Raw genomic sequence first — 14,733 nt, forward strand, 5'->3', positions numbered from 1 at the left:
TTTTCAATGTATTGTGAAGAGCTTTCTGAGTTCCCAGGGTAGGTCTTACTCCTCACAAATATTTGTTGAACTTCTATTGCATGGGAAGTATTAAAGTCAGAATTAATTAAAGCCGTGCTGGTAATTCATGATCATGTCCATTCATATATGTGCAAATCACTGAGATACTTTAAGATTTTTGCTTCAGTCCTCAGTATCTCAGCTTCCTTTCCTATAAAATGAGGTTTAATGGAACTTGCATCATAAGGTTTGTTTTGGGGATTAAAGAAGATGGTACTTGTAGCATAGTAAAGCCTCAATAACTATTAATTGTCATTATTTTACATTTTTAGATGTTTCAAATTATTATTCTTTCAATGACACTCTGAGATAATTATCATTATTTTCATTTTATAGAAGGAAAAAACCTGAGGCTTATAGTGGTTAGGTATCTTGTTTTAGAACCAGGCGTGGCTTGCCAATTTGTCTGACTGTGGAGCCTGTTCGTTCCATTACTCATTCTTCTCCAAAGTAGTGGCTTTCAATTTTTTTTAATTTGACCATGACCCACAATACATTTTACCTTGTAGCCTAGTACATGCATAGATATAGATATGCAAAACTGAAAGGATTTCAGTATATGTAGTGCTCTTTATTTTCAAAATTCTATTTTCTTTTAAAAATTACTGGTTGCAACCCACTACATTGATTTCACTTACTACTGGCCTGTGACTTGCAGCAAGAAAAACACTGCTTTCCAGTTTATCAGTAAACAAATGAGTGAATATATGATATTGTAGCTATAACAGTGCAAGCGGTTAAATTGTGATCTTTCAGCAGAAACGACACAGTCTTATCTTCAGATGAGACAGCCAAGATGATCATTCTCTTTATAGAAACTTCGCTTTGTTTTGAGTCCAACCAGCCCCACACCACACAGCTCTCAGCTATGGCATCAGGCGCTGTATGCCACGGAGTCTCCTTCCATTAGACAGAGCTCATGATTTTTTTCAATTAGTAAAATATTTATTCCTCTCTTCTCTCTTCCATTATGAATTCACACAGTAACATTTATTGTAGCTATAATGATATTTCAGCCATATATATTTATCTGTCGTTCATTCATTCATTCAATAGCACATAGTAAGTATTTACATGTAAGTCTAGGATGTGACTAGGATCTTGGGAAACAAATTTTTCAGAGATTTTCCTTACTATCTGGGAAATAAGACAGTAAGGTTATAGAGGAGTGGCTTGAGTAGAAAGTGGAATAGAAAGAATTGTCTTCTTTACCATCTCTAAAATATTCATTTTAAAATTCGTTTATTTGTTTCACCCATTCATTCACAGCCTATTTATTGAATACTGTCCTGTGCTAGTTACTGTGCTGTACCTTCAGGTTGTACTGATCAGAAAAACAAACTCCTGGAGCGGACGGTCAAGCAGGGAAATAAGCATTAATCAATGATAATGGAAATAACAATATGCATATGGCATATGTAACCAACTAATAATTATAAGCTACATGTTGTGAAAAAAAAAAAAAAAAGATCCAGTGTGCTGAGCTTAGTGTGTGGGATGGGTGGGGATGAGCGGTGAAGATAGGAAAGCAACAACTGAGCTAAGCTCTAGAAGATGATTAGTCATTAGCTAGGTTTTGTGGTGGAGTGGGGAGAGCCCAGGCAAAGCCGCCTTCAAACACAAAGACCTGAGGTAGGAAGGACCACAGCACATTCATAAACTGAAAATAGGAAGATTAAAAGACAGGGTAAGGAGGAGATTTTTCTTATATATGAGGAGCTCTTTATTTTAAGATGAGCATTTTTTTTAGCCACAAAAACTAGGTATCTATGTAAACAAAAAATTTAAAGCTTCACCATCCAAGTATACATAAGTGCTGGAAATAACCATCTTCTTGCCTCTTTAAGAGAAGCTAAAATACTCTTCAACATGTGAAGCTCTTCAAATCTCCCCTTTGCACCACCATGAAAGTGGTTTCTAAATATTTACTGGGGCAGGGAAATGATCAGGCCCACCTCCACAAAGGAAGTCTGAGCCTGCACTAAATGGTCTCTCCACTTTCCAGAAGATGGCCGGCTCGAAGGAACCACTTGGATCAGTGAGCGTTTGTGGTAGACGGTGCTCTCCGGCTGTCTCACACGCATGCGCTGAAGATGAGCATAGTGTTGCAGCAGATCATGTGACAGACGTTAAACACAAGGAGACTGAAATCTCACTCAATTTTCCCATGTTCTAGTAAAGTGAAGAAGTGTGAAGAATTTTTAAGATCCTTGCAGTGGGTGTGGATATCCTTATCTTTATTTCTTACCCCCCTGCCAATATTTGACTTCATAGTCTTACAGGATAATGTTTTGAGCATAACCAGTCCTCAAGATGTCTAGTATATTTCTAGAGCTTAACAGGTACACAGGTGACATAGTCTAGAAATAAATCAGTTTGGGGAATATAATAGGAATATTTGAAAAGTGAAGAAGAATATAAGAAGAGAAATAATATAAGAATATAATTTCAAAGATTTTTACTAATGATAAAAATCAAACCGTCTAAAATGCAATAACTTAAAAAGATCTCATCTTCTACTTTAATCTCCTAAATAACTAAAAATATACTTTTTAAGAGAAAAGTAGTGTTGTGTAATTCATGCTGTATTTCTAAACCAGGTAAGGCAAATTTACTATTGACTCTTTGCTTTTATATTCATTTATTTTCTTTATCATAGTCTTCTATTTTCTGATGACCAAACTGAGTCTCAGAGTGGTTCAGTGGCTTGTCTTGATCATCTATCCTGTCCTTGTAAAAACTTCGGTTAAACCCAGGTCCATCAGACTCAAACTGCCACCCTTGCTATCAGTCCCATCTTAGTGATATATTTCTTTATGTAGCTTATGCTATGAAATCATATACTTAAAAACAGTTGAAAGATTAAATTTTGTTATGTATACTTTAACAAAATTTATCAAATGAGTAAGAAATCTGGATAGACGTTTCTGCAAGGAAGCTATATAAATAGCCAATAAGCACTAATGAATATATGCTCAACATCATCAGCTATTAGGGAAATAAACCCCAAAACACAAGATACCACTTTACACTGGTGAGGATGGCTATAATCAAAAAGACAGATAATAAGTGTTGGTGAGAACGTGGAGAAATTAGAACTCAGACGCTGCCAGTGGGAACGTAAAATGAGGCAGCCCTTTAGAAATATGGCCTTACAGTTCTTCAGTAGTTCAATATAGAATTACCATATGACCCAACAATTCCACTGCTGGGTATATATCCAATAGAAATGAAATCACATATTATGTGGCGATTTATACATGAGTGTTCATAGCAGCTTTGTTCATAGTAGCCAAGATGTGGAAACAAGCCAAATGTCCATCAAATGATGAATAGGTGAGCAAAGGGTGATATATCCAATTCTAAAACAAAAGGGAATAGCAAACAAACAAAATAACCCATAGTGTATTGCAAAGCAAATGGACCATGACAGCCCATCACTGTTAAAAATATTTACAGTGCGGGTGCAGGGTGTCTTGGTGGGTTAAGCCTCTGACTTCAGCTCAGGTCATGATCCCAGGGTCCTGGGATCAAGCCCCTCACTGGGCTCTCTACTCAGCAGGGAGCCTGCTTGTCTCTCCCTCTGCCTGCCACTCTGCTTGCTTATGCTCTCTCTCTATCTCTCTGTCAAATAAATAAATAAAATATTTTAAAAATATATTTTCAGTATTTTTAAAGGAGATAATTTTTTACATAAAGCATTTCCCTTAATTATCCTCCAAATTCAGATTATTTCGAACTTTGGTTTTTGTGAAAATAACCCTATACTTGTAATTCCTTTGACATCCAACTGATTTCTTAAATGGTCCCTAAAATTAATCTCTTCCACTTTTTGAGCTGTCATTCTCATTCTCTTTGGTTTATAATGATTCTAAATGCATATCTACCTCATAGTTTTAAAATAAAATTTCAGTTCAAGTTCATCCTGCTTGTTCCCCTCAGTAGTTTCAGTGCCTCCTTCCCTTTTCAGGGGCACCTGCTTTCAAGAATATAGTGTGTATTTTTCCAGTGTGTGCTTTTATATTCCCTACACCTGCATATGTGCAGCTATGATGTGTGAACAAAAACAAAAACACGTTATAATGAATGTGAACCTGACTTCCATCATTATTCAAAAGTTATTTTTGTTCTCAGCATTGTTTTCTGAGATCTCTCCATGTGGATACAGTTAACATAGTTTGCCCATGTGGACTGGCCTATGGTAGTCCATCCTATAAATATATCACAATTAATATGTCTATCCCCCTACTGATAGATATTTAAGCTGTTTAAAAGCTTTTTTCTATTTATCACAAATAATGCTGCAGGAATCAGGATCGTATATGTCTCTGTGTTCTCTGGAGCTATATTGGTCCCATTATTTTAAAAAGTAAGTTTTTGCATTACCAGATGACCAGTGTGCATGGTTCACTGGTGAAATAGTATGGAAGATTTATTGCAAAATATAGTGTCCTCCTCTACCCTTAGCTACCTTTAGTCTTGCTCTGCAAATGCCATTACTTTAAACTGGTTTGCTTTTAATTTCTCTGGGAGGTCATCTTTATATTTCTAAAAATAATATGTTTATGCCACTATGAAATGTAGTCATCATATATTGATTTCTGGCAATAATGAAGATTTACTCGTACACTTAACTTTTCCTGCTCTTCTCCTTTCCCCACAGTCCTGCCACATACTGTTTTGTCACTTTTGTCAATTTTTTCAGTAATCACTCTGCAACCTCAGAAAAATCTTCTTAGATTGCATTTATTTCCATCCAATAGACTACTTCTTGGAGCTCCCTTCCCTCCCGCTTTTTAAAAATAAAATAAAGACATTAGTGCTCTTGCCTTTCCCTCCATTTCCCCCTCCACTTCCCAATCGGTAAATATAACTCTGTGTTAAGTCAGGTTTGATAGCATGTTTGTGCCATAATTGTTTAAAAACAGAAAGTCAACAAACTGCATTTACACTGCTATGAATATGTAAATACGGTTAGTTGCAGAACAAGTAATAGAGTGGTGAAACTCTTGGGAGTTTGAATGTCACAGGAGAATCTATTTTTTTTTTTTAAAGATATTAGAAATATTTCACCTCTTGATCAAAATTGAACCAAATTTTAGTTGGCTTCATTTTTAGTTCTTATGGGTTGTCGTTGTTGCTTTTTCTAGAGTTTCTAATTGCTTCTTTAAAAGTCTTTTGTGCTGCTATTACATAAGCTTCTTCACTGGATACCTTCTCCCAGCGTGCTCTGCCCAGGAAACCTTCTGGATGGGGGCCTTTTTAAAAATTTCTATAAGCCATCACTCCGGATTTTCCTTAACCAGTTTCTAGTGACTGCTGCTTCCTAAATTTTTTTTCTTCTTCTTTCTTGATGAACTACATCCTTACATAACCTCCTCAGAAAGCTTTTGTGTGAGGTCAAAGTCTCTGCATGCCTGAAATTCTTCTTATGGTGCCTTCATTGATTGCTGGTTTGGTGGAATGTCAGTTTCTGGGTTGGACAAGTCTTTCCAGTTGAACTTTGAAACGATTTCTGCCTCATCACCTAGCACCAGTTTTGCTTCCAAGAAGCCAGATGCCATTCTGATTTTTGTTCCTTACTGGTTGCTTACAATTTTCTTGCATTTAAGATATTCTCTCCATTTTAAAGAAGTATTTACTTATTTATTTATTTGAGTGAGAGAGAGAGAGAGCGCATGAGCAGCGGGGAGGGACAGTGGGAGAAGGGAGAAGCAGACTTCCCGCTGAGCAAGGAGCCCAGTGTCAGACTGATCCCAGGACCCCAGGTCATGACCTGAGCTGAAGGCAGACACTTAACCAACTGAGCCACCCAGGCATCCACCAAATATTCTCCCCATTTTCAGTGTTCTAAAATTTCAGTGGTGGGTCTAGGGATGTTCTTTTTCATTTATCTCAGTCACCATTTGAAGACAATTTCAATTCCATGACTCTGATCATATCCAAGAAGTTATGTTATTTCTTTTCTGATTTCCTCTCCTCCTGTTTATTTTGTTCTCTATTTCTAGAATTTGTGTCGGTTAGATGTTAAATCTTCAGCATGGTCTTCTGTATGTCTTATCTCTATGTTCTTTTTTGTTTTTTGTTTTATATTTGAGACTTTGCCATATCCTATTTTAATGCTTCTGTTACACTTTAATTTACTGATATATTTGTAAATTTGCAAGGTTTTTTTCCCCCAGAATATTTCGTTCTGGCTTTATGCATACAACATTTTCTTAAATCTTACCAGAAATACGAATGAAAGGATCATAATTTTAAAAATTCTCTTTTTTCTTATTCTCTGAGTTTTCTTTGTACTAGAATTATGTTTTCTTTTTATCTTGGCTTTTCTTTTCTTTTATCTCCGACTTTCCCCAAATATCTAGTAATTCTTTGTTTTCCTTTAATGTTTAGAATAAAACAGTAGGTGAGCTGACTGGGAGCCCAGTGCCTATAGGCAGGAATTATTGCTTGGTTGTATAGATAGGGCTCTGGCTAGATGAGGAAAAATGTACTCACAGGCACTAATAACTTCATAGCTGCTTGGTATCTCCCAGGATAGGTCCTTAGTTGATTTTGAAAACAAAACCTCAATTTGGGTGTGGAAGGTAGTTCTAATATGAAGGATTTTCTGTGTATAGCAGAGTAATGGAAGAGCTCCATTTCTGGTTTTCAGTCTCAGGTCTCATATCTTCCTGTGTTCTCACTTGCCGTTTCTTCCCTCACCATGTCTGCTGTATTCAGCTGTGCAAACAGGCTTTCTCTTCAGCCACAGCCCACTCTAGAAGTACTTTGGTTCGTAGCTTCCTTTGCTAATCCTCTTTGGTTTACATTCTTCCAGTTGTTTTCCATCTCCTAGACATGCATTCAGAATCTTTTTTCTTTTTTTTTATTTTTAAAGATTTTATGTATTTATTTGACAGAGAGAGAGACAGTGAAAATAGGAACACAAGCAGGGGGAGTAGGAGAGGGAAAAGCAGGCTTCCCGCAGAGCAGGGAGTCCGATGGGGGACTTGATCCGAGGACCCTGGGATCATGACCTGAGCTGAAGGCAGATGCCTAACGACTGAGCCACCCCAGCATTCAGAATCTTATTCCCTCTTGCCTTCTCAGGTCATCTTCTGTGTTGTGGGTGCGCATTTGTTACTTGTGTACTTTCATTCTAATAGAGTCTCTTCAGAGATGAGAGAGCAACATGTTCAACCTGCCATCTTGAACCAGAATACGCCTCTACACCCTTCCTCTTGATACTTTAAAACTCAGAATTATAAAAAAAAAAAAAAAAAAGAAAAGAAAAGAAAAATAAATACAGAAATCAGAATTTTTTTTTAAAAAAGGGCTGAATTCTTGTAGGAAAATGTAATGATGCAATAGACTTCTTTTTCTTCTAATTCAAATTTCACGGTGTTTAAAACCCTGCCACCAATTTGGTTTTTTACTTTTTTCTTTAGTATTTTTTGCTTAATCTGTTATTTTCTTCCTCTAAGTCTAAATCATCTGTAATTTTTTTGGATGGGGGGGTGGTCTAACACTGCTTCTTTGTTTTCTATGTCGATGTCCACTTTCACAAGAGCACACTCCAGTTAATAACCTACCTTAGGAGTGTGAAAGCTAAAACCAAATGGATTTTTGCCATGTGATTTAAAGACTGTCCATGATTCCATAGTCTTCTCTATGCCTCCAAAGCAGCTCAGCAACCTGCAGGTTCCAAGAACACCTGTCTCACAGGTCTGGGGCAGAACACCCCTGAAAATGCTTGAATGGTCTTGCAGAAGTGGGTAGAATTGGTGCAGTTTTGAGTGGGAAGTTCTTTAGAAGTGCATTATTGGGGGCACCTGGGTGGCTCAGTGGGTTAAAGCCTCTGCCTTCGGCTCAGGTCATGATCCCGGAGTCCCCGGAGTCCTGGGATCAAGCCCCGCATCAGACTTTCTGCTCAGCAGGGAGCCTGCTTCCTCCTCTCTCTCTGCCTGCCTCTCAGCCTACTTGTGATCTCTGCTCCTCAAATAAATAAATAGAATAAAAAAAAAAAAAAGAAGTACATTATTGGGCTTTCCACTGTGTATCTCACTCCCCTAAATTAGGACTTCCGTTTTGCTTATTTTTGTATTCTTAATATTTATGATATGCCAGTGGGTTCTTAAGAAACAGAAGAGAGTATTAGTCAGCTGAAATCTACACAGCAGTACTAAAAGAAAAACCAAGAACATGTTTTCCTGCCAGTTTGCATTTAGGATGTCTTTTCATCCTTCCATGGTTTTATAGAAAGATGGTTGGGCTGGAAAAAGTTAAAGAACTAAGTCTCCAGGTCCTCACTCTGCTCTAATTAGCTCTGCAACCCTAAGCCCCACTTGCTTTGTTTTTAAAACACGGAAGCACATGGACCAGATGGTTTCTTAGATTTTTTTTTTCTAGATTAGAAAAATCATAGTAACGATCTGTCATTGTCTTCTTCACTGTTTGAGCTCTTCTCTCTCTTAATTTTTAAATGTTTGCTTTTACTGTTCTACTCTTTTACTCTTTCACATTTCAATACTTCTCTCCAATACTTCTGTTGCTCCCAATATCCTCCTTTTTATTTTTCTAGCTCTTTGGGTTTTTTTCTCCTTATTCTGTTATTCTTCTATAGTTTTTCCTTGTCTGGGGTCACCAAGACTATTCCTAGAGCATGATGTTAAGGCGTGCTTTACAAAAATAGAAGAGACAACCTCAATTCAAAAGTTTACTCTTCTCTAAAAAGATGTATTAGTCGAGTGTAACAGAAGAATTCATAGTCCAGAAGCCATGGCTGACAGAAAATGTTTTTGAAATCTTTCATCTTTTGCTTTGTGAGTGATTTTTTATTTTGCTTTCTTATTTTGTTTTATTTTATCTAAACAGAGAACGGACATTCTTTGAAGTCTAATCATGATCACTACAGATGAATCCAATGTACCACCTTCCCAACATTCTGTAGAGTATTAGAAGATTTTTACATTTTGAAGAAGGGGAGACAAATCTAAAAAATATTTGGTTGAACTATTCTGAACTAAAGTATGGTGGATGGTGTTGATATAGAACTTTAAATAGAAGGGTAAATTTGGGGTCAAGAAATAGGACTGAGTCCAATTCAATTTGAATGTATGATTACTTTTTGGGTCACTTAAAGTTTAAAAAGTAATATTCATGGTATCTGACTTTTGATTTATCATTTGTGTGGTCATAAAACATTAAAAGCTATGACTATTCTAACCACATATCTATTCAATATCAAGCAGGTAGTAGGCAATGCCTAACTAGGTGAAAACTGTAGCTTCTGACACATAACTTTGCAAACACAGTGAATCTAATTACAAGATAAAGTGAAACTATCTAGTTTATATTTTTATGTCCCAAATTTTCCATTTTATATTTTATAGACACCTGAGCTTATAAACGGACCCATGTGTGTGTTCTTTCAACTGTCTTGTAGTTTTTATGTCTGTCTAATTTGGGTCAATCTGTAAATTCCCATCTTCAGTAGTCTTGCAAATGACTTAGGCACTAACTTTGATTTCAGTTCAGGGAAAGCCAGAAGTTAGGGTGTGTGCTGGTCAGAGGCCAGTGGAAGTTACAGTTCATATCAGGATGACCTGACATATCCAGGTCAGACTGACCAGATAAGAAAACACATCAGTCTCCAATTCAGCCTCTTCGTGAAATTCTTGCCTACATTCAATTTATTTATACCGAACTACCCAAAGCTTCTGGCAGGCAGAGAGGTACACAGTGATGCAAAAAGGGAGCTTTTACAAATAGTTCATGGCAAAGACAGGGATCTTCTTCCTGAAAAAATGCCCTTGTTATTTCTACGATATCAGCATACTAAGTGTGTTATGTTGCTCACATTCAAAATGAGCCAAACCTTCTGTTTGATAAACCTAAATAATATTCAAATTTAGGAAATATATTGATCCCTTACATTTAGATTTCATTCATAGTTTTATTTGGCTTTGAAAACAACACTAAAAATATGGAAGAATGGGTCCTTTTTCCCCCTTCATTGACTTTTAATTGATATCTCTGGAATGTAAAATCTAAGTGTGAGATTATGAAAGGATATTCTTTCATTCCTACCAGCTGACTACATATTTAATATGTTCCCAGATCATTCTAAACTATTGAAAAATTAGATGCATATAGTGATTGAAATAATTTTTTAATGAACATACTTTTAATATAGGTTTATGACCCATTGATAAAATATACATCAATAATATATGAGTATGTGACTTCTTATTAATTATTAGTGAAATCTTCCATCAGAACGCATTTGAAGACACGGACATTATTCAGTATCAGTAGTTAGATACTGATTATAAAGTTTTAGAGAGCATGTAGTATCCCAAAGACATCATCCGAGGAGCATATGTGAGTTTGTGTGCTATTAGCTATTGGTGTGTATTTTTTCTTTTCATATTGACAGCATGTAGTGCCTTTATTTGGTGATCTTAATTTCTAGGTTCATTTGAATTTTAAGTAATTCAAGACATATATAGTAGTAAGTTTAGGAAAAAACAAAATGAGCAAGTAAATGTTTGAAGGAAATCATAAATCTAATGATAGATTTATATCAGAAAGAGGAAAGGCTTAGGGAGTTTTCATACATTATGTTCATAGAATAACAGAAGAGGTTGTGTTAATATGGTATCTGTCATTATGCAGTATTTTAATATCTATATAAGTCGATTCCATTTTTATTATATTTAGTGTTTGGTATATTTATTCTTTTATAGTTATAATCACCAATATGTTTCCTTTAAGAGTTTAAAACTATGCTAATGAATTATGCTTTTATATGGAGTATATTTGCCATTATGAAGAACAGTTGGGGAAATTGTTATTTCAGGCAATAAATTTGAATTCATTCTAGTGGTTTAAAAATTGTAAAATTCAGAAGTTCAACCATATGTACATGTCTTATGAATTGAACCACATTTTCAGTAGCTCTTCATTTAGTTGCATTAATTTTTCAGTCTGATGTGTCCATGGTATTCCTTATTTTGCATTTATTTTTTTCAATATGTTTACATTGTATGAGTTGAGCTTCTTATACACAGATTCTTTATTTGTGGCTGCATAGCGGGAATTTTTGTTGTGATGTAACCAGCATTCTTATAAAAGATACGATGTGCATTTGTTTTGCGTCTTTGTCTTCATTCCACATGTCCCATAGTACGTGTTTTCATTTGAAGCTATTTAAAAGGAATAGTAATTTAAGAGTCTGTGATCATATCTTTCACCATCACTGTTTTCAACAAATTGGTATTAGTTCTTCTTTTCTGGAAGTCTTAAACAGATTTTCAGTATGATGTAAGGCAGATAAGTCCTAACAGTCACAAAGAGTTTACCTCATACCATATCTTATGTCATGGAGTAGTTATTTTAACTGTCTTTGGACTAGTTGGTTTGCTCATTCGACTTTATTTCAATTCCTTTTTTTTTATTGGAGGTTTAAATTTTCAGTTTGTGGAAATCTAATTTGCTGTAAAATATTAGGAATTCTTCAGAATGCAGCCCTTTTTAATTACAATAACCAATCTTTGTTGAGAGCTAAGCACTTTCAGACACTCTATAATTTATTCCTCACCACAATGCCAGGAAGTAAATACTGAAAGTATTTTTACAGATGAAGAGACTAAAAGGCAAAGAGGTTAATGTACTTGTCCATGGTCATAGAAGGGCTCAGACCAAAGTCTGTCTCATCCTACTTTTAAACCATCTTCTGCTGACTCTCTGTGATTTTTTGACATATTCATTTTCAGTCCAAAAAGAAAACAAAACCCAGTTGATTTGTGGTTGACTTATGTCCTTTAGTAGTAACCTCTCACACTTTCATATCTGCAATGATGTCATAATGAAGCAAAAAGAAATTTAATACAATTGAGCATTAAAATGTGTCTTTTCTTTTAGCCAGAAACATTTGAGCATCTTTTTATCAAGCATACAGAATCAGTGATATTTGGTCCTCTTCTTTTGGAGCCTGAAACCATTTCAGAAGATATCAGTGTTGACACATCATGGAAGAATAAAGATGAGATGGTACCAACCACTATGGTCTCTGTACTTTTGACAACTCCGGATCTTGAAAAGGGTTCTGTTTGTATCCGTGACCAGCACAGCAGTGCTAACTTCTCTGAGCTGGAGAGCACCGTGATAGCCCGTGAGGACGAAAGCAGGAGGCAGCCCTCTGTTAGATATGCCACCCTCCTCGGCAGCTCTAAATCAAGTGAAATTGATGAAGAGCAAGGGCTTATAAACAGCTCAGTCAGCAAATGCTTCTCTAGCAAAGGTTCCCAACCAAAGGGTTCTTTTTCCAACAGCTCATGGGAGATAGAAACCCAGGCATTTTTTATATTATCAGATCAGCATCCCAATATAATTTCACCACACCTTCCATTCTCAGAAGGATTGGACGAACTTTTGAAACTCGAGGGAAATTTCCCTGAAGAAAATAATGGTGAAAGGTCTGTCTATTATTTAGGAGTCACCTCAATCAAAAAAAGGGAGACTGGTGTGTTTTTGACTGACCAGTCCCAAGTGTTGTGTCCATTCCCAGCCCACTGTTTATTCACTGACATCAGAATCCTCCAGGACAGTTGTTCACACCTTGTAGAAAATAGCTTCAATTTAGAAACTTCTGGTCAGAAGACTTTTGTATCTTACATGCCACAGTTTCAGATTTGTTCCACTCAGACTCAGAAAATAATGGAAAACAAAATGTGTGACCTAACTGTCTAATTTCATTCGAGAAGCATCTCAGATTTATGTTAGAATGAATCATGTGAAGTGTAATATATTTCGCTGTGGTTGTGGCTATGGGAGAGGAAAGAAAACCGTCAAAATTGGAAATGATTGTCCCCAAATCAGTGGTATCTGTCCTCATTCAGTAAGGTAGACAAAAAGTGTGAGATACCCTTCAAGAGCCTGGCAATGTAGACTGACTCTTCTAATTCCATTAACAAGCTACACTGGGAAGGTTTCCAAAGGTTTCCAAGCCCAACAGATAGCACATTTGGGAACAGGAGACCTGTGTAGAAAGAGCTAATCTTCTCAGTTATACCTAAGTTTGAAAGAAGACTTCAAAACTGATAGTTGTGAGATGTAACTTGCTTCAAGGGTGTCGTTGTTTTACCTTTTTACCTTGAGTTGTCTTTGCTTTCTACTGATTCGTGTGCACACTCATTTGTACCTAAGAGGCATCCTCATACATTTTTAAAGTACGTGATGTTTTTGTATTTTGTGCTACTTGACTGTGTGATTTTAAGATTTTGCAGTTTAACAAACTTGTCCTGAGAACTTACTCTGTGGTAGGTACTCCATTAAATGTTGCAGATAAATAGAAGATTTAGCTCTGGCCTAGGGGATATACTTCTGAAGACTGACAAGTAAGCCAATCTTTATGTGTCAAATCTAAGATATGTACCATTGAATGAAACTATCTATTAGAATGGCAATACCCACAATTAATATTTTGATGACAACAAAAGCACTTTTGAAGACATAATGTCTGTCTCAACTCTTCTCTATAAAAGATGTCGCAATGGTCACTTTCGGATTCAGTTTGATTGCCACATGTTACTGTATCTCACTCCAGAATCACTGTCTTTCCTGATTCCCATTTGCTTGTGTGCTATTTTTTTTTCTAACTTACAGAGAAGTCTCTCTCATATAATCAACCACTGTATTAAATCTTTCTGTACTTTAACTCAGCCAATTATTAAAGTAATCATATGGGACATGTTCCCCTATAACACCCATTTTAAAGATTAGAAGATTAAGTAATTTCCCCAAGGTCACAGAGTTAGTGGGTGATGGAACCAGGATTCAGATTTAAATCCAGATCTTTTAATGCTAGGGACTGTGTTTGAAACCTACACCTTACTTTGCCATTCATTAAAAAAATGGGTTGTAATCAAGTAAAATTTATTAAATGGAAATAGAACTTGGGATGAAAAGCAAGTGAGAATTACACAGATGTTGTTTTTGCCCTTAAAGACTTTAATATTTATTGTTGGTTTCAGTTTCTAGTATGGCAACAAAACTCAAAGCATATTGAGCAACAAACTAAATTAAGAAACCTGCAGAGATAGATGTTGAATGGCAATAATTAAGAATGTCAAGATGATCGGTATGATCAAAACAAATACTTCAGTCCTTGCAAATATGCCTCTTGGTTGTTAAACATCCCCAGTTTCATACTTAGCCTGAGAGAGGAGCCTGCTGATTTTACTGTTACCCAAAAGAAAATCCTGCTCTCTATTGCTATGCTAGTTGAGGCCCTATGAATTGAACAGTTCTAGACAATGACAAAGTTCTCAGACCCCAACCAACAGGTGTTTTTTCACACTTCATGATCATTTGCCAGTTAGAAACCAATAAAGCTGTTTCCTATCTTAGGCATCATTGAGCTAGCTTGGGATCTCATACTTCGGTAATGATTCTCACCAGAGAAAGGTAGAAGGCTCCTATCAACTCACTGAATACTTAGTATGGAATGAAAGCCTCAGTTCCGTACAAAGATAAATTGAAAGAATATTTTTCTTCACTGATGTTTTAAGTAGTCCAGAAACAGAGGAAATTATTGCATGTATGGAAGCTCTGGTAAAATTGGCCATTATTTCGAATGCTGCTTATAGAATATAGATATTTAATTGAGGGTACCATATAGGAAAG

The 14,733-nt window shown here is 36.1% G+C and overlaps 1 protein-coding gene across 8 annotated transcripts in view; it reads left to right on the forward strand.

Annotated features, from left to right (window-relative positions):
• The window catches only part of LEPR (leptin receptor), a 116,443-nt gene extending 103,081 nt beyond the window's left edge, over window positions 1-13,362 (forward strand). For 7 of the 8 annotated variants that reach the window (XM_059375008.1, XM_059375007.1, XM_059375005.1 and 4 more), the window contains one exon: window positions 8,920-11,193. In XM_059375008.1, coding sequence (XP_059230991.1) covers window positions 8,920-8,937 — 18 coding nt within the window. In that variant the 3' untranslated portion in view covers window positions 8,938-11,193. Of the gene's footprint in view, window positions 1-8,919; window positions 11,194-11,970 lie in introns of those variants that run through there. The other variant, XM_059375011.1, reaches the window with a different exon arrangement.
• Window positions 13,363-14,733: the final 1,371 nt, after the last annotated feature.

The sequence above is a fragment of the Mustela nigripes genome, chromosome 14, assembly GCF_022355385.1.
Source record: "Mustela nigripes isolate SB6536 chromosome 14, MUSNIG.SB6536, whole genome shotgun sequence".
NCBI lineage: Eukaryota > Metazoa > Chordata > Mammalia > Carnivora > Mustelidae > Mustela > Mustela nigripes.